Source organism: Mustela putorius, unplaced genomic scaffold, assembly GCF_011764305.1.
Source record: "Mustela putorius furo isolate JIRA1106 unplaced genomic scaffold, ASM1176430v1.1 tig00003858_pilon_pilon_pilon, whole genome shotgun sequence".
NCBI lineage: Eukaryota > Metazoa > Chordata > Mammalia > Carnivora > Mustelidae > Mustela > Mustela putorius.
In genome coordinates, this window is record NW_025422010.1 from 4,918,147 (window position 1) to 4,945,342 (window position 27,196).

Consider the following 27,196-nt stretch of genomic DNA (forward strand, 5'->3'; position numbering starts at 1 on the left):
CCCCCAACCCACATGGAGCTGCAGGTGGGGGAGCTGGGGGGGCACTAGCTACACCTGGTGTGTGGTCCAACCAGATTCATACCTCTCCCTAGACAGATGCAGCTATCAACCCAGCTTGAAGGGAAGGTGGCTAAGTTGCCTGATGGACTAACGGACGTTAATCTTCAGGGCTGGGGTGCAGGGGGTGTGGAGGTGGGTAGGGGTGTGACGCATCCCTGGTGACCACCATGGGTGCTACTGGGTTGAAATGGCAGGATGCAGCAGCAGGCAGCTCCCTTCCCTTTCGGGCCTCCATGGGCCTGTGACTGGGGCAAGGCTGCCCCTCCAGGGTCCACCTGCCTCTCCCTGCCCACCACACCCCAGCCTGAGAGGCCACGGCTTAAGAAAAGATCTCTTTATTCCACGTCGTCCGATATTTTTACACAAGTAAAATAAAATGCATATCTCTATATACCGCGATCCGGGTGGGAGGTGGCGTTCTGGAACAAACGCTCCGCCCAACCCTGTAAACATGACGGGGTGCAGATGGGGTGGGCGGGCGGGACGCGTCCATCAGGGAGGGCCTGCTGCCTGGTGCTGGCTGGTGGCGCCGAGGGGACCCCGTATGTACACACACCTGACTGCTGAGAAGGGCCTCCCACTCGGTGGCTGGTCAGCAGGGCCTGAGCACCGTCCACAGCACCAGCGCGAGGCCCAGCGGGGCCAGGCTGTGGGTGAGGCTGGGCAGGGCGCCCGAGCCTTCTGCGTCCCCGGCCCCGCCGCCCCCGCTGCCTGCCTGGCCCAGGCGGCACTGACTGCGGGTGCGGTTCTTGCGGGAACAGCCTGGCTTCCGGCGAGGGCCAGTGGTGGGGGGCCCAGGGGGCTCGGAGCCCTCAGGCCGCATCCTGCTCAGCGGGGGCTCGGCCGAGCCAGGCAGGGTCCCAAAGGGGGAGTCGTTGATGTGCCGCGGGCCAGAGCCGTTTCCCGGCGGGCTGTCCCCGGACGGCACCCGTCCCTTGAGTGCATTGCCGGCAGAGGCCGGGCTCCCAGCCTCAAACACCAAGGCCTTGTCTGCGGCATCGGGCTGGCAGCACTTGGGCAGCCCCAGAAGCTCTTCGTCAGCAGGCCTGCCAGTCCAGACGGGACGCGAGGGTCGGGCCACCATGGCGCAGCCCTCCAGGTCAGCGGCGGCCAGGCGCTTGAGGTCACGGCCGGCCAGGCGCAGGGGCAGGCTGCAGAGCAGCTCAGACGAGGAGCCACGGAACTGCTGCAGCCAGGCCCAGAGCGGGCGTGCCCGGCAGTCACACACCCAGGGGTTGTCATTAAGCCGCAGGTACTGCAGGCCGCGCAGGGGTGCCAGGGCCTCAGCTGGCAGTGCCGACAGGTTGTTAGCAAACAGGTAGAGCGTCATGAGGCGGCCGAGGTCACGGAAGGCATGCGGGTGCACGCGGGCCACGCGGTTCTGATGCAGAAGGAGGCGGTCGAGGCTGTGCAGGCCACGGAAGGCGCGCTCGGGCACACTGGGGATGCGGTTGCCGTGCAGGAAGAGGTGTGTGAGGTTGCCCAGGTCGCGGAAGGCGTCATCCGGCAGCGCCTGCAGCCCGTTGTCCTGCAGGTAGAGGTACTGCAGGGCAGCAAGGCCGCGGAACAGCCCGGGGCCGAGCTCCTGCAGGCCACAGCGGTCCAGGTGCAGGGTGTGCAGGCGGCTCAGGCCGCGGAATGTGGTGGGGTCCACGGCACGCAGTTGTGCATTGTCACTGAGGTCCAGCTGCTCGAGGAGGGCCAGGCCGCTGAAGGCAGCTGCGTCAATGCGGGCCAGCGCGTTTGAATGCAGCCACAGGATGGTGAGGTTGCGACAGGCACGGAAGCTGGCGGCGGGCACGTGAGCGATGCGGTTGCCATGCAGGAAGACGCGCTGGCTGGCGGCCGGGATGTCGGTGGGCACGGCCAGGAGGCCTTGCTGCGGACAGCTTGTTGTCACCTTGGGCTCATTGTAGCATACACAGGCCCCTGGGCACGGGGCTGCCACCCGCCACGCCTGCAGCCACAGCACCCAGGCCAGCAGCTGGCTCCCTGTGGGAAGAGGAGACGGTGGTTAATGGGCTGAGGGCCCCGTGAGGCTGGTGGGCATGCTGGAGCCAGGCTGGCCCCTGGGATCAGTCCTTGGGATGGTCTTGAGCAGGGCCCAGGACATGCTGTCAGCCCTGAAGACTCCGGGGCTGGGATCCTTGTTCCGCCTGCCACATGGAAACGACATTGCTGAAACCTACCAGGGGGTTCCACACTCCGCACTGGGCATCCTCACCTGCAGATGCCCCACGCCACCCTGCCCAGAGCCCAAACATACAAGCTGACATGCTCATACCAGCCACTCGAGGTTGGTTGGATCACCACCAAGGCCCCCTGGAAGCCCTCCTGAGATGGACACTCAAGCCTGCAGACACCTTCTCAGTACACCAGGGAGCACTGCGGGCCTGCCCACCATCCCTGTCAGCCCTGCCCCATTAGCCAGGCTGGGAGAGAAGCCCTTGGTAAACACAAAGGACCAGGTCAGCTGAGCTCACACAGGGCTGAGGCTCATGCCCAGGTCTGCCAGGCAGCCAGCTGCCGGGCTTCCAGCTGCTTCTGCAGCAGCTCCTCCTGAGGGCCCTCCCAGGCTGCAGGAAGGTCGGGGTGGGGGGGAGGGTGCACTGGGGCTCAGACTCTGTGCCCTGTGCAGGCCCCCTGCCCAGGTTCCCAGAGCCCCTAAGGCCCGAGGGCTGCCCGGATTCTGAGGAGACCTCACCATGGCACAAAGCTGTGCTTTAATGAAGAAACCGCAAGGGCCTCAGAGCCGTGAGCCACAACCCCTAGCAGCCCTCCTGTAGGGGGTCTGGGTCCCACCAACACAGGACACGAAACTTACAGGCACCATGGGCTCCAGAGCAACTCTGCTCTTACAGGATCAGGAGCCTGGATGCCCAAGGGCGGGGGCAAGGGAGCCAGGCAGGTGCAGCCCTGCCCGCCCCATAAGCCCCCTCCAGGCAGGCTGCTCCCTCCTCCACACATCCTGACTTGGCATGGAACTCCTCCTGCAGCCTCCTCCCTTCGGCCTCATTCTCTGCTTGATCTCCTCCCTGGGTGAGGAGCTTACTCCTTCCCACCAATCGATGCCTGCACAGTTCCTCCTATCCATCCCCCCTCCCTCTGCCCCACCACCATCTCCAGGCCAGACCCACACAGGGCCTCACCAAAGACCTATACTCTTGGGGCACTGCATCCACCCTGGTTTCCCCACTGGGGCCACACAGCCAAATATGAAGCTCACTGCCTCTCATCCCACCATTACAGCCCCCCTCTTCCAATGTCGAAGGTTCTTTCCTCCTTCAGGAGCAAGTCTATTAAAACGTGAATCCCCCTGGGAGGGTTATGGCTTATCAGCTAACACCTTCGTTGACAGATAACACCTGCATTGACAGCTAACACCTTTCTTGGCAGTTAGCGCAGAGCAGGATTCCGCACACAGGAGGCCGGCTGAGGACTGGGGCTGGAGCCGGGTGGGAGGAAGGACGGGACCACGGGCCAGCTTCCCCCTCCCAGACCTGTGAACTTGGGGCCCCCCATTCACGCTGGGGCCCTCGCCACACTGGATCCTATCTGGGCCGGCACAGATGCATGCCCCAGGCCCAGAGCCATAGCAAGGCCAGCATGTTTCATGATCATAAACAGTCTGCCCTCCTGGACTTTGGTCCCCAGGATATAGGCACCCACATCCTGGGACTCATCTGTCCCTTGTGTTCCGTCAGCCTCCCCAGTGGGGCTGTTTGTTAACTGCCCGGTAAGGATTGGAGGGGGGTCCAGAGAGGCAAGCCTGGTATAGAACTCCCCATACCCAGGACACCCCTCGCCAGGCTGGCCATGCCCAGGAGGCTGTGAGGGCCCCTCAGCCTCCTGTGCTACTTAAACTGCTGACATCCTCTGCAGGCTCTCTCCTGATGGGGCTTCTCAGGGAAGTCGGGCCTGATTATGCCAGCTCTTACCCCAGCGTCTCACCTGTCACTACGCTCTGAAAACAGCACTTCCTGTCCCCGAGGACTCACGGAAGAGGAAGACGTGGGATGGGGTGGGATGGGGGCTCCGGGTACTCACCAGGCCGGGCTCTGGACTTCACCACCACGGATGGGCCACGTCACCAACCATGCTACGTCACAGGCATGCCAATGTCATCAGCCGCACCTGGCCACCCCAACTGGGCCACACCACCCAGCAGGCTATGTGGGCAGCCACCCGTCGTAACCATGTTTGCCACCATCTGAGCTGGTCCTCCCCGCTGCCAGGCAGGCCTGAAGCCATGGTCTGGGAGCTGGGCTGGTGTCAGGTTCAGCTGACTTCCCCAGAACCAGCTGCTCCTCCAGCCTCCAGCCCTCCCCTGCCCAGGCCCCCAGCAGGCTGTAAGCCACGTGCTTGGGGTACACCCACTCCAGGAATGGCCCAAGCGAGGCTCCAGGGCTGAGCTATGCCATGGGGATAAGTGGCAGAGCAGCAGTGTGGCTCGGCCCTGCTGGGAATCTGGCGTCAGACATGGCTCCATTCCTGCTGAGCTGACCGCTTTTCGGAAGCCAACTTCTGAGGGTCGGTCCCTCTGCACGGCTGTGCTGTCAGTGCAGCGGCCAGTGGTGGGCTTGCTTCTTGCTGCAGCCTCGGTAATTGGCTCCAGTCTGGCCCCCCTTGGGGCCTGCCTGCTGGTCTCCATGGCAACCCCTCTGCTGAGCAAGCAGAGGGGGCATCTTTTTATGAGATAATCAAACTCAACTTTGCGGCCTGTGTTCCTACTCACGGCAGGGGCCCTAGGGACACAGGAGGCCCTGCCAGGTTTCGGGATGGTGATCCCTGACCCCACCCCAGGGGCTGGAACCAGTCACTCATCTAACCCCCTCCGAACCCTAAAAAGTGCCCCTGCCATCTGGTCCCCCGATCCTGTCCCCTAACCTGTCCTCCTAGCCCATCCCCTCAGTCCCACCTCCCACTTGTACCCAGCCTCCCTGGGCTCCTGCTCTCAGAGAGCATTCAATACCAGCTCGCCTCCAAGCACATGACAAGGAAACAGCCCTGCCCCAGCCCCGGTTCACTCACAGCAAAGGCACACTCCCGCACCAGGCCGCCTGGCCCCCTGAGCCTCGCACAGACTGGAGCCGGTCCTTTTCCTGACTTCCTTGGGGCTGACTCGGGCCTCCTCTTTTCCTTAGTCCTCACCTCAGAATGGCCCTGTCAGGTTAGGGGGCTTCTCCAGTGCCCTACCCAAGGGTTCATGGGAGGGACTCCCCCTTTAGCTCAGTTCTGCCTCAGGAGCTGTGCTGATGGCACAAAGGCCACCACTGGGGAAGGACTGGCCATTTCTGCCTGGGAGGCTGTGGGGGGGAGGCAGTGACTGGCTTCTGCTCAGGGCCTCTCCCACTAGGGCAGCTGGACAAAGCAGGAATGACCACTAACGAGGCCGTGTGGCCTAAATCCCATCAGGTCTGGGTGTGGTCCCAAAGAGCACCTACATTGCTGCCCCTGTGCTGGGGCAGCAAAGGGCCCAGGTTCTCCTTCATGGGCACTGCAGGGTGTGGGGGGAAGGAAGGGGAGGAGTAGGGAGAGGAGCCAGGAGGGGCGGGAGACTTCTGGGGACTCACCAGCAGCCGCAGGAGCCAGTGGGCGGGCGGACAGGCAGCTGCTGAGGTCAGCAGCTTGGGAGCGGAGATTGCCAGAGGCTATAGGTGTAGGGGAGGTCTCTGCTTCCTTGCCTTTACTTCTCTCGGGGGTCCCCTAGCCCCAGGTCCTCGGGGACCCTTCTGCTGCCGCCTGCCGCCCCCACCCCATGAGGTCATAGATACAGCACAGGACTGGCCACCTTGTTTGCTCAGTGCCCTTGGATCTCCCTGTGGCAATAGGGTGGCAGAAACACCCTATTCTAGGGGGGCAGCATGAGATTCTACCAGTTGGCATAGAAGGCATGAGTCAGAGCTGCCTAAGAATCCATTTTCTTTATAATATCACAAGCCCATTTTACAGATTAGGAGACTGAGGTAGAGAGCAGTTAAGCCCCGGATTGCTCCAACCTGGAGATGGTCCAGGAGGAAGGATGGGCAAAAGAAGGGGCCACATCCAGCCAAGCCAGGGATGGAGCCCAGGCGGCGAGGGTGTAGGCAGGTACCAGGGGTACATAGCACCCTCCTGGGCCATCTGTGGCTGGGAAGGGACATCTCCAGGGAGGCTCTGAGTGGCTGCTTGCTGCCTCCCTCACTCCCAGAAGACTGGGGTGAGTAAGCTGAGAGAGGGGAGGTTACACAGCTGGGCACAACCAGGACACTGGTCAGCTCAGGACCCTCTCGAGCACCAAGAACGTCCCCAGAAGGGTCACGTCACAGACCGCAGTTACACGGCAGAACGAGAGGCCACAGCTCAGCACACCAAGGCCAGAAATAGCTCTGGGAGGGGGTGGGGGGCTGGTGGCATTGACACATCGTAGAGGGTCAGGGCACCCCAGCAGTGCTGTACTCCCTCTTTCCTGTCCCGTGCCTGTTCCCCAGCCCTGCCAGCCCTCCACCAGTGATGGGCTCACGCCCCACTGTCCATTGGTCCCCTCCTCAGTCTTCACTCCTCGCTCACATTCACCTCCCAACTTCTAGACCATGTGCATGCCCTTGGCGTTTCCCTGCCCCCTTCCTTGGCTCCGGGGGGCGGGGGGAGGAGAGGGGCAGCCCACCCGTGAAAGGGCCTGCCTCTCCCAGGGGTATGGCTGCCAGCCCCCACTGGCAGTCATGCCCCTCAAGGCCCCACTCCTTATTGATCTTCTCGGGGCAGTAGCTGCAGGGGCAGGCCAGCTCGATAACAGGCAAGGTCGCCTGTCAGGGAAGGAGGGCACTGGACCCAGGGCTGAACAGTTCCAGCACGCCAAGCTGCATGCAGTGGGGAAACTGAGGCCCAGCGTAGGCCAAGCGAGCAGGAGCAGCCTCCTGAATGCACCCAGCACCCAGGTGGATGGAGGGCCGACAGAGGTCTACTGAATCCACCTAGGAGGCTATTTTGTTTTCCTATCTTACAGGGGGGTGAAAATGAGGTTTGGTAGGGGAAAGCACTTGCTCACAGAACCGGGACTAATAGGATTCCCAGCCCCATGGTGTCTAATCACTAAAAGGGCTTTCGTGGCAGTAGGGAGTTGAAGCTCCCCCTCCCCACCTTCCCATTACCCCCACCTCCGAACACAAGCTACGTTCCCCCTTAAAATTTCCAGCTGACACAGCACCTGGGAGCGCCCTGGGTCCCTTTCAAAGGCAAGAAACCAAGGCTGCCAGGGGAGGGGCCGGTCCACCTGAGAGCTTGAGGTCTTGGGTGCACAGCTTGCATTAAGGGTATGTCCCCGAGGGGATCCCGCACCACAGGGGCCCCATTGGATGCTGTCAGCGTGAGACCAGTCCCGGGCTTATAATGCTGACCATAGGGAGTCACCCTGCTGCATGGCACGTGCCACAATGGGAATTTAAGGGACCATGGAATCCCGCCCTGGCTCCAGACATCAGGGGGACACCAGGGAGGGGCACCAGAGCCCACTGCCAAGGTGAGCATCCAGGCAGACCCTCCGATGGGTGGGATCCTGGGCCCTGTAATCATGCCTTAGGAATCCATCCTTGGTCAAGGCTGGCCTGCTGGAACTGAGGGCTCTGGAAGCTCATCCTGTCTATGTTTCCATCTGAAGCCCATCTCTCTTGGCCCCTGCCCCAGGGAGCCCCACACCGGAGGCTGATGATGTCGGCCTCTGGAGGCTCTGTTTACCTGAAAACCCACCCAGCATGCAGGACTCCCTCCCCCCACTGAAGGGATTCAGACAGCAACCTCTCCTTCACAGGTGGGCATCCCCTACCCCCTCCATCGAGACCACCAACAAACACCCATTGCCCAATTACCTGGAGAATCTGTTTCCACAACCTCTCATCAGTTGGCCTCTCAGCTCATTCAATCTGGTGGCCAGCGTGGGCTCGAGTCCCGGAGGATGTGAATGAGGTATCAGCCGGGGGCCAATATGGCCCTGGTCTGCCCCGGCAGGGGGCGCAGTTCAGGAATGGGGCTCTCCCAGGGTTGGGGCCTGGGACCTGCCCTGCCACGTACCTGCCACCATGCCCATCTGCCCTCCCTGACCCCTTCCCCCTGCCAGCTCTCACCCAGAACTGGGCGCCCAGCCCCACCCCAATATACCTCACCTCCTCCCAGGACCCTGCATCTATCTGATACCTTCCCAAAGTTTACCATCCCTGTGAGGCCCAGAGAGGGGAGAGGGGACTGATAGAGCCTCCAACAGGCAGACACAGTGCAGGAGTGCACTCTTGGGTACACTTGTCAGAATGCACACCAGGGGTGCGTACAAGAGTAACACCCACCGTGGGCACACGCTATGGGAACACACACTTGGGGTGCACGCTACAGGAACACACAACAGGCGTACACTTCTGGGCCTTCGGCTGCCAGGGCCTGGGTGGGTCAGGGCACAGTGGGTGAGTTGGCCATATAGCAGAGAGCTGCTGTGATGAGGCCAGAGTGGGACTAGACCGGAGGGTGCGTCCCCACCTGCTCAGGAGCCTGGGCATTTGTCAAACATCACGGGCAAGGCAGGCCGGTGGCCTCTGTATGACTGGGGTTCATTCTTCTACGAGGTGACAAGTGCAGGTCTCGGGGGGTGTGCAGCCCCTCGCCTCCTGGGATCCACCAGTTCCGCCCCTTGGCTATCTGTCTCTGATCAGCCCTAGTCCCGTTTGGGGGGGGTGGTGCAGAGCTGGATTGCAGCCTACCTGAACTGTCCCAGGACAGCTGAGCTCTTGCAAACACTCTGAACAGGGCAGTCAGGCCTCGGGAAGGGAGGTAAAGAATCAAGGGTGCTTAGGGGCTTTGTAACTGAACTGGGGTGGTGAGGTCGGGGGCAGCACCTGCTGAGGCCATGGAGAGGCCCAGTGGGGGCTGGTGAGGACCTCTGGACAGAGACAAGTGGGAAGGGCCACAGGGTCTGGCCCTTTTCAGGGGACAAGTGTTTCCAGAGGCAGTGACAAGATGCTCCCATTTGGGTCACCACTGGCCAGGGCACTGTGTCCAGGTGACCAGAGTGAAGCCCCTGTCTGAGCCAGTGGGTCCTCATGCCTCCTCTTCCATCAGCATCTGGCAAACCAGCCTACCAGCCACCACCTATCTTTGTAAATAACAGGTTATCAGCATACGGCCACACCTGGGTGCTTACTGTGCTGCTCTAGCGTCCCCACAGCTTAGTGGAGTAGTCCCCACACGTGGTGTGGCCCACAGAGCTGGCATTGTTCGGGATCTGGCCCTTTAGAGAGAGAGTCTGCCAACCTGGCTTGTGATTGGAGTACGCAGAGTACCTGATGCCTGTGGGTACTGCCACTCTCACCCTCATGGTGGTCCTACAGAGGTCACTTGAAACCCTGCCCCCCCGCCCACCTAACGAAAAGTAAACCAAAGGTCAGAGAAGGCCACTGTCTTGCTGAGACCACATTGCTGGGATGGACAGAGCCCCTCTCACGGGGCTGGAGGGAAGGTGACCCCCAAATGGTGTGTAGGTCAAAAGAAACACAATGATTTTGCTAAAGAGGCCTTTGAGGGACTGGTGATCAAACACGCGTTAAAGAGGACGCTTACAACACTCTCGGACAAAGCCGGCTGTAGAGGAGGATGTCCTCAGGGTCTGGGGTGGTGGGGGGAGGAGGCACTGATCCACATGGCACCTGCTTGTGCTGCGGGAAGACAATCTTGGGAGGTGATCTTGGAGTCTCTGGGCTACAACCCCCTCCATGCCAATCCCTGTGCCCTCCTCTAGGGGCTCTGTGGCCAGGTCACACGGAGGCCAGCCCACTGGCCCACTACCATCAGCCTGTCCACTTGGGCTGGGAGGAGGGGACATGGCAGGTCAGGTTTGAGGCACTTCCCAGGATGACAAGGTCCAGGCCTCAGCTGACATAATCTTCCCATCTGAGAACAAAGAAAAAGTACAGGTGGGATGAGTCCGTCAAGAAAAGGAGAGAGGCACAGAGTGTAGGGGCCTTCTTGCAAGCAGGCTTCCTAGACCATTTTGTGGACCTCTGGCCAGAATCTTGAATGGAAAGTCGGTCATGGAGGTCTATGATCTTTTTTTTTTTTTTTTAAGATTTGATTTATTTCAGAGAGAATGAGAGAGAGAACGAGTGTGAAAGAAGGGAGAGGGTCAGAGGAGAAGCAGGCTCCCCACTGAGCAGGGGGCTGGATGCAGGACTTGATCCTGGGACTCCAGGATCATGACCTGAGCCGAAGGCTGTCACCTAATCAACTGAGCCACTCAGATGCCCGGAGGTCGATGATCCTTGTCACCGATAACACTATCATCGTCATCACACCAGTCATGGGCAAGTCCCTCAGACCGCAGGCAGTTCAGAAGCAGCCTGGGACCAACCTGAGGCCAGGCTGGAGTGCAACCAGCCTCGCACAAGGGTGGGGAGCCCCAGAAGTAGGTGAGCAGCGGGACAGTGTGAGGTGGGCACCAGACACCCCTGAGGAGGGTTGTAGCCCAAGGATGCCCATTCCAGCTTCAGTGCCTTGGCCAAGTCAGTCCACACAGGGCCTGTACCAGGTGACAGGGAGGAAGAGGGGAGAGATAGAGCCCTTGGCTTCCCTGTCTCCCAGGACTGCTCAAGGCACAGACTCCCTGAGGTCTCATGACATCCCACAGCACAGCAAGGGGATGACCATTGACCCCACTTCCAGACAAGGGCACTGAAGCCTAGTGAGGTGAGCTGATCATGTGTACCAGCTGAAGCCAGGGGACAGGATCTCAGAACCCCTGAGAGGCCAGCTGCTGAGCACACCCCCACGCTCTGAGCAACTTGGCCCCCACGCCCCTCATTCTCAGCCCAAGCCTGTTGTTCCCTGAGCTAGTGGGCTCTGGGGTCTGGTAGTCCCAGGCTCAGAATGAGGGCTCTGTACCCCTTTGGGTAGTGGCTGTGGAAGCGGCTGGCCAGCTCTGGGTCTGTCTCAACACCGTGAGATCTGGGGAGGACAACAGGCTAGCACCAGCCTTTCCGGGACCCTGAGATGCCTCCAGCTCTGTGGCTGGTGTCCTGCCTCCCCAGAGGACCTTCGGTCAAGTCCCATCTCAGGTGAGGAACCCACGGTGGTGAGGCCTATAGCTCAGAGGTGGCATCCCAGAGACATCGTGATTGGTAGCCTGGCCAGACGGTCCTGCTTTGTCCAGGAGAGGTGGCATCCAAATAGGAGGAAGGTATGGGTGGTGGGCCCAGCGGCGAGGCTGTACACTGTAAGCTTGCCTAGAGCCACCATTCCATCCCCAGCTTCAGGCTCAGCCTCAGTGGAGTGAGGAGGCTCCCAGACAGGCCTGTGCAGCCCAACTTGAGTCATGAGAGAACCCTACCTTGCTCAGCATGGCCTCAAGTTCTTGCTGCTTCTCAAGGAACACTGGTGGTTCCTTGAGATTTTCCTCCTTGGTGGTTTTCCTCCTTGCCCACCCACCACCTGTGTTACAGACAAGTGGTCATCCCCCCTCCTCAAGAGCCAAGATGATGATGAAGTACGTGTTAAGAAGGGCAAGGACCAGGGAAATGGGGCTGCTCCCCTGGAGAAACATCCAGAGAAAGGGACTCCATCGTGGGCTTCTGGGGGTGCTCAGGGTAGCCCCTTCCTGATCACCCCAAACCTGCCAGTTTATAAGCCCTGCTCTTAGCAGTGCTTCCCTAGAACACACGACCAGAAAACCAGGGACCTGGAAAAAACTTGAAGGCAGACAATAGGGAAAACAACTGTAGAGGAAGCAGAGACAGTACAGGGAATAGATAAAAGTCAGGGGAAAAATCTAATCAATGTCCTCTCAGGGATAGAAGGAGATTTAAAACAAGAACAGGGTGCTATGAATAAGGAGCTCTGAGAAAACAAGAAGAGTAACTGGAAGTTAAAAATAGAATTACTAAAATTACTAAAAAAAAAAAAAAAAGAAATCAATACAAGAGTTGGAAAACAAGGTCAAGGAAGTCTTCTAGAAAGGAAAACAGAAAGAGAAAGTAAAAAATTGACGAGATTCAGAAGACAAATATAGGTCAAATATCAGAGAAAATAGAGGAGAAAAAAGTTATCAAAGAAATAATACCAGAAAATCTCCCAAAGCTGAAGACCCAGCCCTCCACTGGGCAAGTGTCTAGCATAACAGATGACATTCACAATGTGATTTCAGTCCCCCAGGGGTCAAAAGAGGTCCGAAGCTCCCAAGGGAAAAACAATGTGGCATAAGACCTCTCTATAGAACACTGGATGGCAAGAAGATAACAAAATGGCAATGGTTTCAAAATTCTGAGGGACTTTCTTTTCTTCTTTCTTTCTTTCTTTTTTTTTTTAATATTTTATTTATTTATTTGACAGAGAAAGACACAGCAAGAGAGGGAACACAAGCAGAGGGAAAGTGAGAAGCAGGCTTCCTGCCAAGTAGGGAACCCAGTGTGGGGCTTGATCCCAGGACCCTGGGATCATGACCTGAGCCGAAGGCAGATGCTTAACTACTGAACCTCCCAGGTGCCCTGGGACATTATTTTCAACATGGAATAGGTTTGCTAATATATGAGGACTCACAGAATGATTCTTCACAGTGAATTCCTTAGAGAGTTAGTTGGGGAGGTGCTTCAGCTAGAGCTAGGATATAAACCCAGAAAGAGGAAAATGTGGGGCCCAGGAAACATTGGGTGATAATGGCAGTCCTGGGCAGTTATGAGTAAACCACAGCATGCCTGGTCCATGTGGGGACAGCAAGACAGCAAGGCCTGGGGTCAGACCTCCCTGGAGTTAAATGAGACACCCAGTAGAACACCTGAGGTGGAAAGAGAAGGCACATGAGGGTAGTAGATGGGACATCGGAGAAAAGACAAAGTCAACTGTAAACTCCAGGGAAACCAAAGGTCATACAAGAGCAGAACGGTCACCAAAGTACCCCGGGCTCCTCCAACCTGTGGTGGGGTGGTGAAGCGCATTTATGTGACTTCGGTTGGAAAACACTATGACTAATGGTGGTGAGACAACCCCACTGGGAAGTATGCTAGGGAAGAGGGAGCTGGGGTAGGAGCCATGGAACTATGAAGACAACCACTTGGAAAAACAGGGAACAGAGCAACAGTGGCTGCCTTTAAGGAGCCCCTTTAACAGGGGCTGGGGCAGAGCAAGCCAATTCTCAGACTAGCCCTAAAGGACTGGGTGCAGGTTTTAACTTTGAGCAAGATATGGTTGACCATTTTATCTTTTCAAAATGACTGCATATTTGGTGCTGAAATCTCAGAATTAGAAATAAAAAAGAGAAAATAAAGTGTAACCCCCATCTCCTAAGTACACTTGATGGGACAGCTTCTGGCCTGAATATTCAGCTGAGTGCTCAGGCCTCCCACATCTGGACAAAGGCCCACCCCATCTCCTTCTCATCTCTGCCCAGTTCACAGACATGAGACCCCCCCCCACCTCAGACTGAGGGCCCCCCAAGAGCAGGGAGCCCAGCAGATAAACCTGGCAGGGGGCTGTGTGCACATGGGGCCTCAGGAGTGGGAGTCTGTGGCCTCGGGGAGGGCTTGCCCTGACCTTGGCTGAGCGCAAACAGGCTTTCCTCAGCTTCAAGAGCCCCAGTTGCGTTTCTGCCACCGAACCCGTGGCACACAGGCAGGGGCGACGTGAATAAGTAATTGCTCTTTTATTAACGAGTGATAAATTATTCCTATATGATTGTGTGTGATAACTCTTCCTTATTTGAAATCAATTTGGGATGGAAATTGTTGGCGGCTTCTCACCAGTGAGGGTGGGAGGACCAGGCGCCGCTGCCTCCTGGAAAAGCAGGTCAGTGTATTTCGGCTACTTCCTGAGGTTGATGCGCCAGGAGCTGGCGTGTGGAAGGGGGTTGGCTGCCTGGGGGGCAGGAGCTAGGTAGGGCGGCCTTATTCCCCAGCACCTGCCCCTGAGACCTGGGAGGGGTACGGGCAGGTGCTCCCGCTTGGCCTCTCCCCACCTCCAATACCTGCCGGAGGCTCCCAAGAGGCCCAGCCTACCCCACTTGACGCCAAAGAAGGGTCAGGTTGGGGGAGGAGCCCCTGAAAGCCCAAGCCCTGCCCCCATCTTCACTCCCTCCTCCCCCGGCTCAACGCTCCCTCCCAGGCCAGGCTGCAGGAAACCAGGCTGTGCCCACCTCTCCGTGCTCCTGTTTCTCCCCAGCTGCCTCCCTGCCACCCCCAGCGCGGAAGTTACAGGTCTGAGAGGCTGGGGCACCGCCTAAGCTCCGCCATGTTGCCCAGCTCAGCCCAGACACCAGACACCAGGGACCTTGACTCTCAGGTCTGGCTTGATCAGCTGTGAACTGGAGAGCTTGGGTCTGAAAACCTGACAAATCCCCAGGGCTAGAGGCATTTGGTGGACTCAGGGTCCCTGATACCACCCCCCACCTCCGTGCACTGCCAGGGCACACCCATTTCACCATGCACCCCGCTTAGCAGGTGCTTGCTTCCTTCTGTCGAGCCCCTCAATGAGCTGTGCTCTGGGCTGTGGGCTCCACAGGGACAGGAGCCACAGCTGGTGACCAGCACACACCATAAATGTTTGTCACATAGGAGTGTAAGAAATGTCCACCACTACAGACAGGAAAGTTGCAGACTCTGTGAGGCTTGGGGACAGCGTTCCCCAAGGATGTGTTTGGAGAGTCCCCAGGAGAGTCTATGGGGTACCCACGTCCCCATAGGGGCAGGGCAATAGCACCTGGAAGCCAATGCCAATTTCACCTGTATTACAGAAAGGTTTTTGTCTCCCCCAGATTCCTATGTTGAAGCCCAAACCCCCAGTGTGATGGCATTTGGAAAAGGGGCCTTGAGAGAAGGGAACCCTGAGGAGGTCATGTGGGTGGGGCCCCCATGATAGAATGAGGGCCCTTATAAGAAGAGATACTGGAGGACTTGTTTTCACTATCTCTGCATGGGGACATGGTGAGAAGGTGGCCATCTGCAAGCCAGGAAGAAAGTTCTCACCAGAACTGGACCGCGCTGGCTCCCCGATCTCAGACTGCCCGCCTCCGGAACTGTGAGCAAATAAATTTCTGTTGTTTAAGCCACCCAGTCTGCAGTATTTTGTTATGACAGCCTGAGCTGACTAATACAACTTCTTTCTTACATCTCTGATATGTCTTCCCAGATTTTTTTCCAACACACACGAACCAGTAAAATCAGGAACATTTTCAGTTTGGTTTGTATGGTCTCCTGTGCCAACGCTGGATGGGGCAGCCCTGCCCTGAGAAGGGTGAGTGAGGAAGTCCTCTGTCAGGGGGAGCCCCCTTGCAAGACCTCCCCACGCCATGGGGTCCCTGCCGACCACAGCTGGCCCTGTGGGATGGCTGGAGAAGGCCAGGGCTTTGGTGCCCACTCTGCCTCCCTGGGGACTCAGGTAGGTCTTCCAACCTCTTGGGCTCTGTTCCATCACCTGGAGAATGGGGATAATCTCACAGGGAATGGAGAGACCACACAGCCCACACAGGGCTGGTATACAGCGGGTACACTGGAAATGCCTGGCTCACCTGTGGGATCATCTCAGGAATGCTGTATGTCACCCCCGGCAGGGAGCCACCGTCCCCACCTGACAGAAGGGAGCTCAAGTCACAGCTAGAAAGGGCATGCTCGGTTGTGCCTTTGCGCAGACAGTCCCCCTTTCCAGAATGCCTGCCCTATTCCCAACACATTCCCCTAGAAGGGCTCTTCTCCTCAGAGTCCCATCATGCCAGCCCTTGGAGGCCTTCCCAACATGTTCTCCTCTGGCACCACAATCACATTCAGTCCTGTCCCCAATGCTGGACTCGACTCTGATGGGGCCACTAAAGGGAGCAGGTAAATAAGCAGAGTGAGCCCTAGAGACTGGCCAGGGTCACCGCTCATGGGTTCTCACTAAGGGTTACATGGCGGGGGGAAAAGCATCAGCTAGGCCTGAGGGTTCTCGCGTGAGTGACATGCCAAGCCAGTCTTGATCCCACCTGGGCCTCGGGGAAATGTGGGGATAGTGCACTTAGCGGTGCTGGTGTTGGCCACCAGGCAGGGCCTGAGGGGGAAGGTCTTCAGCCCCTCACTCCCTAATTGCCACCACCTGCTCTAGGAACATACTGCAACCCCCCATCCGCCGGGGTCCCCTTGTCTCTGATGAGGAGGGTCATGCCTCTCTCAGGCTTCCTGTGATCTGGAGTGGAGAAAGAGTCAGCCACGGCACTGGGAAGGGCTCTACGGGGACCCTGATGTGCATGTGCACACACATACACACACACACACACTGCCACCATCCACCCTGGGCCACCCTGGGGACTGGGCCGTGGCTCCAGCAGCAGGTAAAGAATGGAGTCCATTAGGGCCACCATCTGTCTCAGCCGTGATGGGTCCTCTCGGTGACATCCAGGAGGTATGTAGATGGAATATCTTTATGGGGAGAGTTTTTCTTTTGCCAATTTTCGAACAGGAAGCCAGACACTTGTCACACCTGTCCCTGTGTCAGCCTCTGCCTGACATAAATTGGGGCTGAGGCAGGGAGATGAAAGACAGCGTGGACACGACCGGTGTGCAGTGGCCACGTGTCATATGGCCGGGAGCACAGAGAGCGGGGGCTGGCCTCCCACTGGGGCTTGGCGGGGGAGGGGCAGGCCACTGTCCACTCCACCCTATCTTTTCAGCCTTAGATCCCCCCAAACCCCCCTCTCGGCTCCCCTCTTGGCCCCCACAAGCTCCTCACCTAACTCCCATCTCCTCCTCCTCCTGCCAAAAGTCTAGGCCCAGCTCAGCAGTCCCAGCCACCCGGCCTGGAGTCCGCTGTCCCAGAGTTTCCTGTCTTCTGCTCCCCCTAGGAGCTCCCCCAACCTAGACCAATAGCTCTAATGTCTCTTTAAGACCCAGGGCCAGTGTGACCTCAGGGCGGAGGCCTAGCCTTCAGAGTCCTCACTGCACCCCCACTAGCACTTCTTTCTCCTGGGACCCTCATGGACTTTGGGGTATCTTCCTGGGACCTGAGGGGCCTTGGGGGGCAGAATGCATCACAAGAATCTAGGGGTCCCTGCTGTCTAACACAGGGCTGGCCTGAAACTAAAGGCTAGAAAACACTTCACCAAGAGAATGGAAAGACAAGTGACCCTCTGGGACCTGCCCAGGACCAGCCCCCACTCCCAGGGTACATCTTTTTTTTTTTTTTTTTAAGATTTTATTTATTTATTTGACAGACAGAGATCACAAGTAGGCAGAGAGGCAGGCAGAGAGAGAGGGGAGGAAGCAGGCTCCCTGCTGAGCAGAGAGCCCGATGCGGGGCTTGATCCCAGGACCCTGGGATCATGACCTGAGCTGAAGGCAGAGGCTTTAACCCACTGAGCCACCCAGGTGCCCCTCACAGGGTACATCTTGGTACCTGGCTAATCCCCTGGAGGGTGGGGAGGGCTCTGCCCAGGGGATGCTGGGGGACCAGTTGCCAGGCCATACTCCAGAACCACATCCCAGGGTCCCCCTCAGCTCCTCCATCATCCCTGTCACCCATGCCATGGGCTAAACAGTGCTCACTGCCAGGGAGAGAGTGACAGTCCTGCATCTTCCTCAGATGGCCCTGGGGATCTTGGCCTCAGCCCCCAAGGAAACCTAAGAGCCCAATTCCCACCAGGCTCATAGGCCACTGCCTCACACAGCCTCATTCCTTGGGAGGCCCCATGGATCCTGGGGGTGAGGGCTGGGCAGGGCTGTGACTAGGCAGCACTGTGCTCTCTAAGGACAAGGAGGGGGCTGAATGTGTCCTGGGAGACCATGGAGGCCTCGAGCAGGGGGGCTGAGGGAAGTGGACAGTAGAGAGCTGCAAGAAGCATGGGGCCGGGCTCTGGGAAGGGTGAGGGCAGGGCAGAGCATCAGGGCCCACTCCCAGTTCCTGGCTGGGGTGTGCTGTGGTGGCAGGTGAAGGCCTGTGGAAGCAGGTGGGAGAGCTGGGTGTGAGCATCCAGTGGGGCCCACGGCCCCCCCAAGACTGCGAAGATGTGCCCAGCCCATTCTGGTGGCTGGCCAGGACTAGCCTTTCTCTGTAATTCTGCTTCCAGCTACATTGCTGGGGATGGAAGGTGCTTTCAGGCTGGTAGCCAAACCTAGGGAGGCAGATGGCCCAACCTCTGGCTGCCTGCACTCCACCCCGCCCAAAGACCACACGACACCCCTTCCATCATAACACAAAGCTGCTGCAAGGTGAACTGTAGGGGCAGAAGTCTCCACATTGTGAAGGCAGAGGGACCTTGAATTTCCTTCTGAGTCGGTATGGGGTGACCAGGACCAGTGCCCACCTGCCCCAGGGTGGGACTTGGAGACTACTCACCTTCTGGGGGCCCCAGATGCCCCTCCAGACTCCCCTGCCACTGGCCCTGCCTGGACTTTTGCACATCCCATCCCCAGCCCACCACCAAGTGAGGAATGGCGTCCCAACCCTATTCCTCACTTGGCTCCCCATGGCATGAATGGATAAGTCACAGACTCCCTTTGGGACAGGCAGCAAAGACCCTCATGGCAGGAGGACTGATGGGGGGAGTGGCAGGCCCAGACAGGGGTTCCTGCTCTGTGCTTCCACGGCTCAACTGAGTCTTCTGCTCCAGGAATCACAGTGGCCCACACATGCTTCTTTACCCTGCTGCCCAAGTTCCACCATATACCACCCCCCTCAGGGGAGGGCAGCTGTAAGACTTGATAACGTCCTGTTATCCCCCCCTGGAAGGTGGGGACCCCATGACCCACTGAGGGCCCTGGATGTTCCATCACCAACCTCCATCTCCATAGGAAGTTCCAGCCTAGGGCAGCGGGTCCCACCTGAATAGGACCATCAAGCTCCCATAAGGGGCTGGGCCTTGTGGGCTGCATTCAACACTGATTCCCCCTTCAGAGTTTCCTGTGTGACAGAAAGACTCAGAAGGTGACTGACATACCCAGGTGCTCAGCTGGCTCTGGGCTAAAGCCAGGAGGGTCCCAAGGCCAGACACTGCCTGCCCAGGCTTTACCTGGAGGGCTTCCCCCATCGGATGGCATCTCTGTCTCTCTTTAGAGCTATGCCTTTGGTCATCTGAGTCCTGGAGAGGGGCCGCCTTCTTGCAGCCACCTGGGACAGCTGGGCTGCCCCTGACGACTGGCAGCCATCCCCGGGGGCCAGGACTGCCAGCTCCTGCGTCACCTGGGAGCTCACTTCCTGTGTCCCAGTGCCAGGCCTCAGCTGGACTCAGGGCTGTGGAGATGGGAAGGCAGGCACAGGTGTGCATGGCAGGTGCTGAGACCAGGGAGCTGGAGGCCTCCTCTCGTGGGGGTGGAAGAGGAGGTTCCCAAAGGAGACTCCTTGGCCCAGGCCCTGAAAATAATGGGGGCCCCTCCTGGGGTAAGACATGGGAGAGTTTAAGCAGGAGGGGGCCTGGCTGGCAGGCCACATGTTTCAGGAAAGCATCTCAGAACCTCAAGGGAGGACAAGATGGCAGGCAGGCAGCTGTGGGCATCTGTGACCATGGACCTGGGCGGGGACCGGTCCGCAGCAGGCCCTCACTGAGGCATAAAAGGGAATGGATTTCCCTGGAACACAACCTGATCCTGGACGGGCCTTTGGAGATGGGAGGCAGCCAGGACCCTGGGCCTTTGGTGGGTAGATATTGGGACTGGAGGGGCAGGGGGTACAGGGGTGATCAGCACCAGACCGACTGGATCTGGGGGACTTGTGATTCCACTGAAGTCCAGCTACACATGCAGGGAAAATATATGTGGAACTGCTGGGTGGGGGACAGCCTAGGGGCCTGGCATACAGCAGGGAGGCAGTAAATGCTTGCTAAGCAATCACTGGGACCTGAGGGCCACAGCAGAACTCAGTGACAGGCCAAGCAGGGCCTCAGAACTGGCCTTGGTGTGTGGGTGGGGAGGCAAGAGAGTCTGGGGGACTCTGGATTCCCGGATGGTCTTGTGCCCCCCATCACCACCTCACCTTCCATGTTGACTCACTGACCCTTGCTCTTTACACAGCACCAACTGTGTGCTTGGGGCTGCGACACGATACCAGGAGCCAGCCACCTAGCCCCCATCTCTCTCCCCCAGAGTCCAGCACCCTACACACCTCAGGCTCAAGCGTTTTCCCACCCACGAAGGCACTGAGCCAGAAGCACCACCTCTGGTCAACAGCCGTGGATTACGGATGAAGCCTCTGGTGACCAGGAAAGGGCGGGTGCTGCCCAAGGTCACACAGCGAGCCGGCGCTGCACAGGCTAATGCAATGCCTGCCCAGACTTGGGATGGGGAGACTTCTGGCAGGTCTCTGAGCCCGCCCCATCTGGGCCCTGGCAGGAGGTGAATAAAGGCAACATCTCAACAAGGTCACAATAGTTGGGACAGATGGAGGACACGGCGCTGGGACGAGGCAAGAGAGGGGCAATCCGAGAAGGCTCCCTGGAGGAGGTGAGGGGCCCAGAACCCTGCCTTGGCCTGAGCCCCTCGGCACTCCACCCCCTTCCTCGATGGGCCCTTCACTAGCTTCAGCCTCAGTCTGACATTTCCCGTGACATTTGCTGCAAAGAAATAGAGTCATAAACCCAAAGGTTAAATTTGCACATTGCCTCACACTGCCAGGAGAAGTGTGGTCCCTCCACCCACCAGGTGCTGTGGCTGCAGGGTTTGTGTAGGATGGCCCGCCCATCCCTGGATCCCTTACTGGGGGCCCAAAGGTCTCCCTCCCAGGCCCTCTGAGAAATCTCAGCCACTGTTACCCAAAACAGTTTCTGGGCACACCAGTGCCCGAAGTATGTCGCATAGGGGTGTCCTTCAGAGGCCCTACCCGATCTGTTTGCAAACCCGAGGCCCCCAGACACCCTGCGGTAAAGGAGATCTGCCCGTGCCACCTAACCCAGCCAGTCCCAAATTTGCTTGACCGCGAAACCCTTGCTCAGTCGCCACCAACATTCTGTAGAACTTCAATTATGCGGAGTGTGACCTGTGATGGTCGGTTGGGAACGCCTAGGTGCTGACCAGAGAGCAGAGGAGCACACCCAGGGAGCTGGGTGGGCTGCTTGAACAAAGCTGGGTCAGCTCCTGACAACCCAGACTTTCCACTCGGGCTTCCCACATCACTGCTGGCCCAGCTCCATGTGCCTGGGCCCCGACAGGGCTCGTAATCTGCCCAGCCCACCTGAGCCAACCCAAGCCCCTGGCCTTTGCCCAGACAGCACCTTCCATGGCCCCTCCAGAAGGTCTGCCCATAGTCCGGCCTTTCAGCTGTACCTCCTGGGCCTGGCTGCCCAGTCTTTGGCGGGGGTGGGGTGGGGGGTGTCAAGCCTGTAGGATGGTGCCGCATGGCCCATCCTCCACCCTCTGAGCAGAGCAAGGCAGCGGGCCCATGGGGAGACAGGACCGTCAGGACGCTGCAGGGTGAAGGCAGAGGTGTGTGAAGGGGGCAGAAGAGAGGCAGCCAGAAATCCAGATGCACAAAGGCCATCCCCAGAGTCAGAATCCTGATCAAAGCCCAGAAGCAGATTTTAGGACTTGCAGAGCCCACCCATGAAATGTTGGGAGGGGGTGGGCATCAGGGCCTGCCGCCTTTGCAGTGGGGACGGGGTGCCTGTGGCCAGGCCTACAGTGAGGACAGCGGGGGCACGGGCTGAGAGCCCCTCCCGGGGGGCCGGCCACCAGACCATGGATAACTTGAGAAGCTGAGGCAAGTTCGGATAAATAAACGATGGCGAATCCTCAGGAAGGGATTCCACGTACACCAGTAAACCCATGATTGCACAAGAATAGTTCCCGATGTGCAAAGTGTTTAAAATACAGCGACAAAAGAAGAAACTGCAGCACACAACACCCGGCCGGGCCCACACGCTCCGGTGACGGTTCGTGGAGAAGCAGGGTGTGTGGACAGCGTGCCCACCCTCTGGCTGGGCTTCTGTTTTTGGCTCTGGGACCACCTGTCCTTTAAAGCATTTGATCCTATCAACTCAGGAGGGCAAGGATCACATCCCTGTATTTGCCTGGCTCCAAATAGAGTCTGACAGGCTAGGGACAAATGAACGAGTAAATGAACGGATGTCTAGACGTCTGGAATGGGGCAGCTGGGTCACAGGGTTGGGGGACACCAAGGGGTGTTTTCGAGGGGTTACCTTGAGAGGGGAAGTGGGGGGCTGAGGGGCCAGTGCTCCAGTACGGCTGAAGGGATGGGGTAGGGGGGTATGGGCAGCCAGGCCGGCTCCTATGGACCTTAAGGCCCAAGCCCTCGGTAGCCACCAAGGGACAGGCAGCCCTCCCTGGGACAGGCACAGTCAGAGGTCAGGGTCCACCAGGCTGAGGGCGGGGTGGCAAGAACTCGTTAGGCAGGCACAGCCAAGAGCCCATGGAGGAGCCCCACAGCAGGGCCCAGGGGCAGGAGTGCCACACTCATACCCGCTCCCCTCACACTCCCTTTCACTCATTCAAAGCCATTCACTTATTCATTGTGGAACTCCTTTCCTGGTGCTCCTGTTCTCCTAACCCCTTTCCGGCTGCACAGACTGAGGCTCTGTGGAGACTCTCTGGCCACAGGCCCAGAAGAGCAGGAAATGCAGCCCCGGGGGATGGGTTCCTTCTGCCTCCACCAGCCGGGACCCTCCCGGTGCTGCACCAGCTGCCATGGGCATCCGTGCCACAAAGCGGTGGATTTAGGTCTGGGGCAGGGAGCAAGGAGGGGCTGGAGCCAAGAGGCAGCACTGGCCACCGGGAGCACCGTGAGCCCGAGTCCCCTGGCCTGGGAGCAGCAGATGGAGAGGGAGCTTGGAGTCCAGAGAGCATGGGGGAACCAGGGCCGCACGAGGCTAGCCCCCAGTGGTCTGTCACTCACAATGAGTAAAGGCAAACCTGGGTCTCGGGCCAGCCCTCAGGTTCCTCAGACAGCAAGACTCCCTCTTCTGCCTTCCAGAGCCCTAGCATATCCTGAGGTGGGGCTCTTCTACAGACACTCCCATAAGCCCTCTTGCTTCCTGAGACGCACTGGGCCCTCTCCCCTACCTTTCATCTGAGACTACAGGGAGAGGGCCAGTCCCAACTGCAGGACAGCCAGCTGGCTGTTAATCCTCACATAGAGAAACTGAGGCTCAGATGTTCTGCAGGCTTCCTGCTGGTGAGAGGCAGAGCCGCTTGGGAAGCACACGGCTGGCCACCCCCCACCTTTTGCAGTGCTCTCACTTCCTGCCCCCCAACTGCCCGTCACACCTTTCAACACCCCTATGACCTCTATGTGCCTTTGTTTCCCCATCTGCAAAGAGGTGGAAAAGAGGTCCGGTTGGCAGTGCAAGAGTTCTGGGAGGACTTCCATTTGTGGGAGTCACTGCCTGTGGTGGTGTGTGGGGGGGTGGTGGGGGGTGACGTTTTGGGTATTTTGAAGTCAAAAACACTGGCATCAGAACCCTGATTCCTGGCCCGTGTCATGGGTGAGAAGGCTGAGGCACACGGAGGTGAACTGTCATACCCAAGGTCATACCAACAACGGGTGGCTGTGCCAGGACCCAAATCCAGGAAGTTCTGTGATCCCTGCCCTCTGCCAGGTGGTTGTGTGCTGACCACCACCTGGCTCAGTCTGTCCCCTGGAGCTTGCTTCTCTCTCACCTTGTTTGGCTTAGAAGAGAGGAGCAGCCAGCCCCTTAGCCTACCTGGCCATGGGGCCCAACCTCTGGCCTACCCCTCTGTTTCACCCCCACACATTCTAGAAGGATGACCCACTTGTCTCCATTCTCTAGACAAGGACACAGATGGGGACCAGTCAGGATGGCCCCACCTCTCTAAGACCCTGGCCCAATGTCCTCCTCACTGCAGTGAGAGTGGGTCACCCACACCCTTACTCAGTACCCCACACAGCACCTGAGCCCCATACAACACCTGAGGCAGGTGACCTAACACAGAATCCCTTACTGATAAGGCTCCTACCACGGAGAGACTGAGCCCGGAGGGCAGGGCCTTCCTGAGGTCACCCTGGGTCAACCTCAGGGTGGACATACACCTACTCCCCTTGGGCTTAGTGGCAGTGACTACAGAGCATAGAAGAAGGGTCTGGTCTCTTTGTCACTGTGTTGACCTCCAGGTTTGAAATGGGCCTTCCCTGCCCAGGTGAGTCCCTGCCCCCATCAGCCTCCATTGCTCCAGCCCAGGGGGCAGGGGAAGAGGGGCTGGGAGCCCTTTGGCCTCACAACTTGGGCTGGGTGCCCTGAATTATCTCCCTGGCACACACCCCTAGTGCCGCTGCTAAGGATTTGGGTAAAACCTGCTCACAGTCTGTCTGGGTGTACGAGGGCACCCACCCTGGAGGCAAAGACCCACACAGGGATGTGACCACAGGCACATACGGGCATGTGTGCAGAGACACACACGTGCAGAAGCATAGACACACACACACACACACACACACACACACAAAGACCCAAGGGGCTGTGGAGGGGAGACTCCCAGGACACGGGCAGAAGGCAGACAGAGGGGGCCATGCTCCCGTAGCCGGATTCTCACCCCTCCATCTGTGAGCTTTGGCTGCCCAGAGCCTCCCCCTCAACACATGTGCATGTAGGCAAGGAAGCGGGTCCGCTAAGGGGCCCCAGCATGTGCCAAGTGTGGGGACCACAGCAGGCATGCTATGTGCACGCATGTGTGGCTGTGGGCGTGCAGGCGGGGGCGAGGACATGGATGTGCGTCCACAGCACGCGCACGCGCATGTGTGTGTGTGTGCACACTGGGGCAGCCTGGCATGCATGTGCACACGCGGTGTACAAGTGTGCAGCCCTTGTAGACACGTGCACGTGCAAGGAAACGTGTGTGCCGCCTGCGGCACGGTGGACATCAGCAGGGCGGTCTGGGTGGGCACCAAAGGAGCACTCTCCAGGCAGGGCATGCCCAAGTTCCCACCCAGGAGGTCCTCCCCTCGACCCCCCTCGCCCAGACCCCTGTTTCAGGGCCTCGCAGCAGGGAGCGGAAGGCGTCCCATGAGGGCTGCCAGGGAGGGGACGCTGCAAGCCCCATCACTTCTGGAGCCTCTTATCTGAGCACCCCCCCTCCCGGGGTCCTCAGGCTGCGGGTGGAGGCTGCTAAGGCGGCCTCTTCTCCACCTAGCCAGCCCCCTGGGGGGGCAGCTCTGGGTCAGCTCCGCCCCCCACGCCCTCTACGGTCGCCAACGCCCCCACTCATCCTGCTGCGGCCTGACCCCAGAAAAAACCAGAGGTCCTGAGCGGAGTCCTCCGGGCAAGGGTGGAAGCGACCCGATACCCCCACCCCTGCTTGGTACCCACGTTTCTGCAACCCTGCTCATTAACCCCTTCGAGGCCGGGACGCTCCGACGATGGACCCCGCCCTTCTAGCCGGCAGACCCCACCCCTGCCCCGATCGGGCGTCCGGGGCCACTCGGCCCCGCCATCCCTGGCCCCGCCGCCGCGGCCAACTTTCCCGGGAAGCGGCAACTTTTCTTGCTGCCGCGGGCTCCGCCCTCCCGGGGCCAGGGCGCTCGCGGCCCCAGCCCGGCGCGGCACTGCGGTGGCCCTCACGGCCGCCCAGTGACCCTTATGCCTGCCTCGGAAGCCCCGGCCTGGCCCTGCGGCTCTGGGAGGTGCCGTCCCCACCGTCCCCACCCCGCCGGCCCGGCTCGGGTGCGGAACGGCACTCACCTCCGGCGGACGCCCTCTTCATCTTAGGGGTCGGGCGGGGCGCGACGGGGACCGAAAGTCGCTTCGGGGCCGGCGCCCGTCTCCCCGCGGCCGGGTCCGCATCCAGGCGCCGCCGCTCCGGCCCGGCCCCGGCCCGGCCGCGGGACGAGGCTGGACGCGCTCCACTCCCCGGGTCGGCTGGGCTGGCGGGGCCGCGGGCGCGGAGGGCGAGGGCGGTGGCGGCGGCGCGGACTGGCGGGGCGCTCGCGGCGCGGGCCGGGAGCGGATGAATGTTTTATGGGATCATGTGGTTTGACGCGCGAGGAATCCGCCCGGTCCCCCCCGCCGGCCGGGCCGGGGCGGGGCGGGGGCGGGGCGGGGCGGGGCCTCGAGGCGGGCGGGGCGCTCACCTGGGCGCGGGCCGGGCGGGGTGCGTTAAGGGGTGCGGGGCGGGGAACCGGGGAGGGAGTGTGGGCGGCGCGGGGTCCCGGGGCACGCAGGCCGGGCCGCAGGAGGCGTTCAGCCCGCCCGGTGCACCGGCGCCGCGCGGCCCCAGACAAAGGCGGCGCATTTCTGAAGAGGCGGCGGCCCCTGCAGGCGGCCGCGGGGATGGCGGCGCCAGCGGTAGCCGGCTGGGGGCGCTGGCCCGAGGGCGTGGGCCCGAGGGCGTGGCGGCCCGTGTGGGGATCCCGGATAGGTCCAGCCATCGGTAATGACTTTGTCCCGAGGCTTAGGGATCGGGGCACACCTCTGCCTCTGCTTCCTCGCTTCACTAAATTCTGGAGCCTCCCCGCCCAACGGCAGAACAACCTTTTGCTGGAGTAGGATTGCTCCATTTTTCAGATAGAACACTGAGACTCTAAGCTCAACAGACTTCTGAAGCCCCCAACAGACGTCTTTGTAGCCCTCTCTGCACCAACCCAAGGAGGGGACGCAGTCACAGTCCTGACCTTACTCACAGGTGCACACCAACTGTTCCCTTCTTTGGAGTGAGGAAGTCCAGGAGATTCCTGTCCAGCCCACCTGCTTAGTACCCCTACCCTCCACAAAGCCAACCCACTCTCAAGGGCCAGAGAAACCACTGAACCTGCCCCTTCTGCGCACACACACCTGCACAGATTTCCCTCTGTCCCTGTCCTCAGGGGATCTATCTGGCCTCACAGATAAGCTCCTGGGTGCATCTGGAGTCTACAGCCAGCTACTAGGCCGCGAGTGCTGGGAGCTGATCAGCCTGGCCTGGGCCTCTCTGAGTCAGGTGGATAAGAGATTGGCTGGCAAAGTTGGTTCCAATCCGTAGGACCCTGTGTCCAGGGAAGGCTCTGGATCCTTCCCAGTGAATATATCATGGTGGCCAAGGACTTGGTGGTCCCCCTGGGAATCCTAGCCAGTGTCACCTGGTGACGTGAATCCGAGAGACCTGGTCACTAGAAATCCTAGTGCACTCTGCCTCCCTACCAGACCAAGCCTCCTGACCACAGAGGTGGCATTAGGAGAGGTCGGCAGAGTGCTGGGTTGGTGGCCTGCCAGCCTCACCAAGGGAAAGCAGGTAACACC

General features: G+C 59.5%; 1 protein-coding gene across 1 annotated transcript; it reads right to left on the reverse strand.

Moving 5' to 3' along the window:
* Positions 1-379: 379 nt before the first annotated feature.
* On the reverse strand, positions 380-25,974 carry RTN4R (reticulon 4 receptor). The gene is made up of 2 exons (XM_004742643.3): positions 25,664-25,974; positions 380-2,052 (listed from the first exon to the last, which is right to left on the reverse strand). Exons 1-2 carry the CDS (start codon positions 25,683-25,685, stop codon positions 653-655), a joined length of 1,422 nt encoding a protein of 473 aa, XP_004742700.1. The 5' UTR covers positions 25,686-25,974; the 3' UTR covers positions 380-652.
* Positions 25,975-27,196: the final 1,222 nt, after the last annotated feature.

What these genes read in the sequence shown, in the direction of transcription:
- RTN4R (XM_004742643.3), bottom strand. Translation starts at nt 25,685, where the DNA reads ATGAAGAGGGCGTCCGCCGGAG. An exon ending in GAAGAGGGCGTCCGCCGGAG is followed by an intron (nt 2,053 to 25,663) that starts GTGAGTGCCGTT and finishes CTCTTCCCACAG; the next exon opens with GGAGCCAGCTGCTGGCCTGG.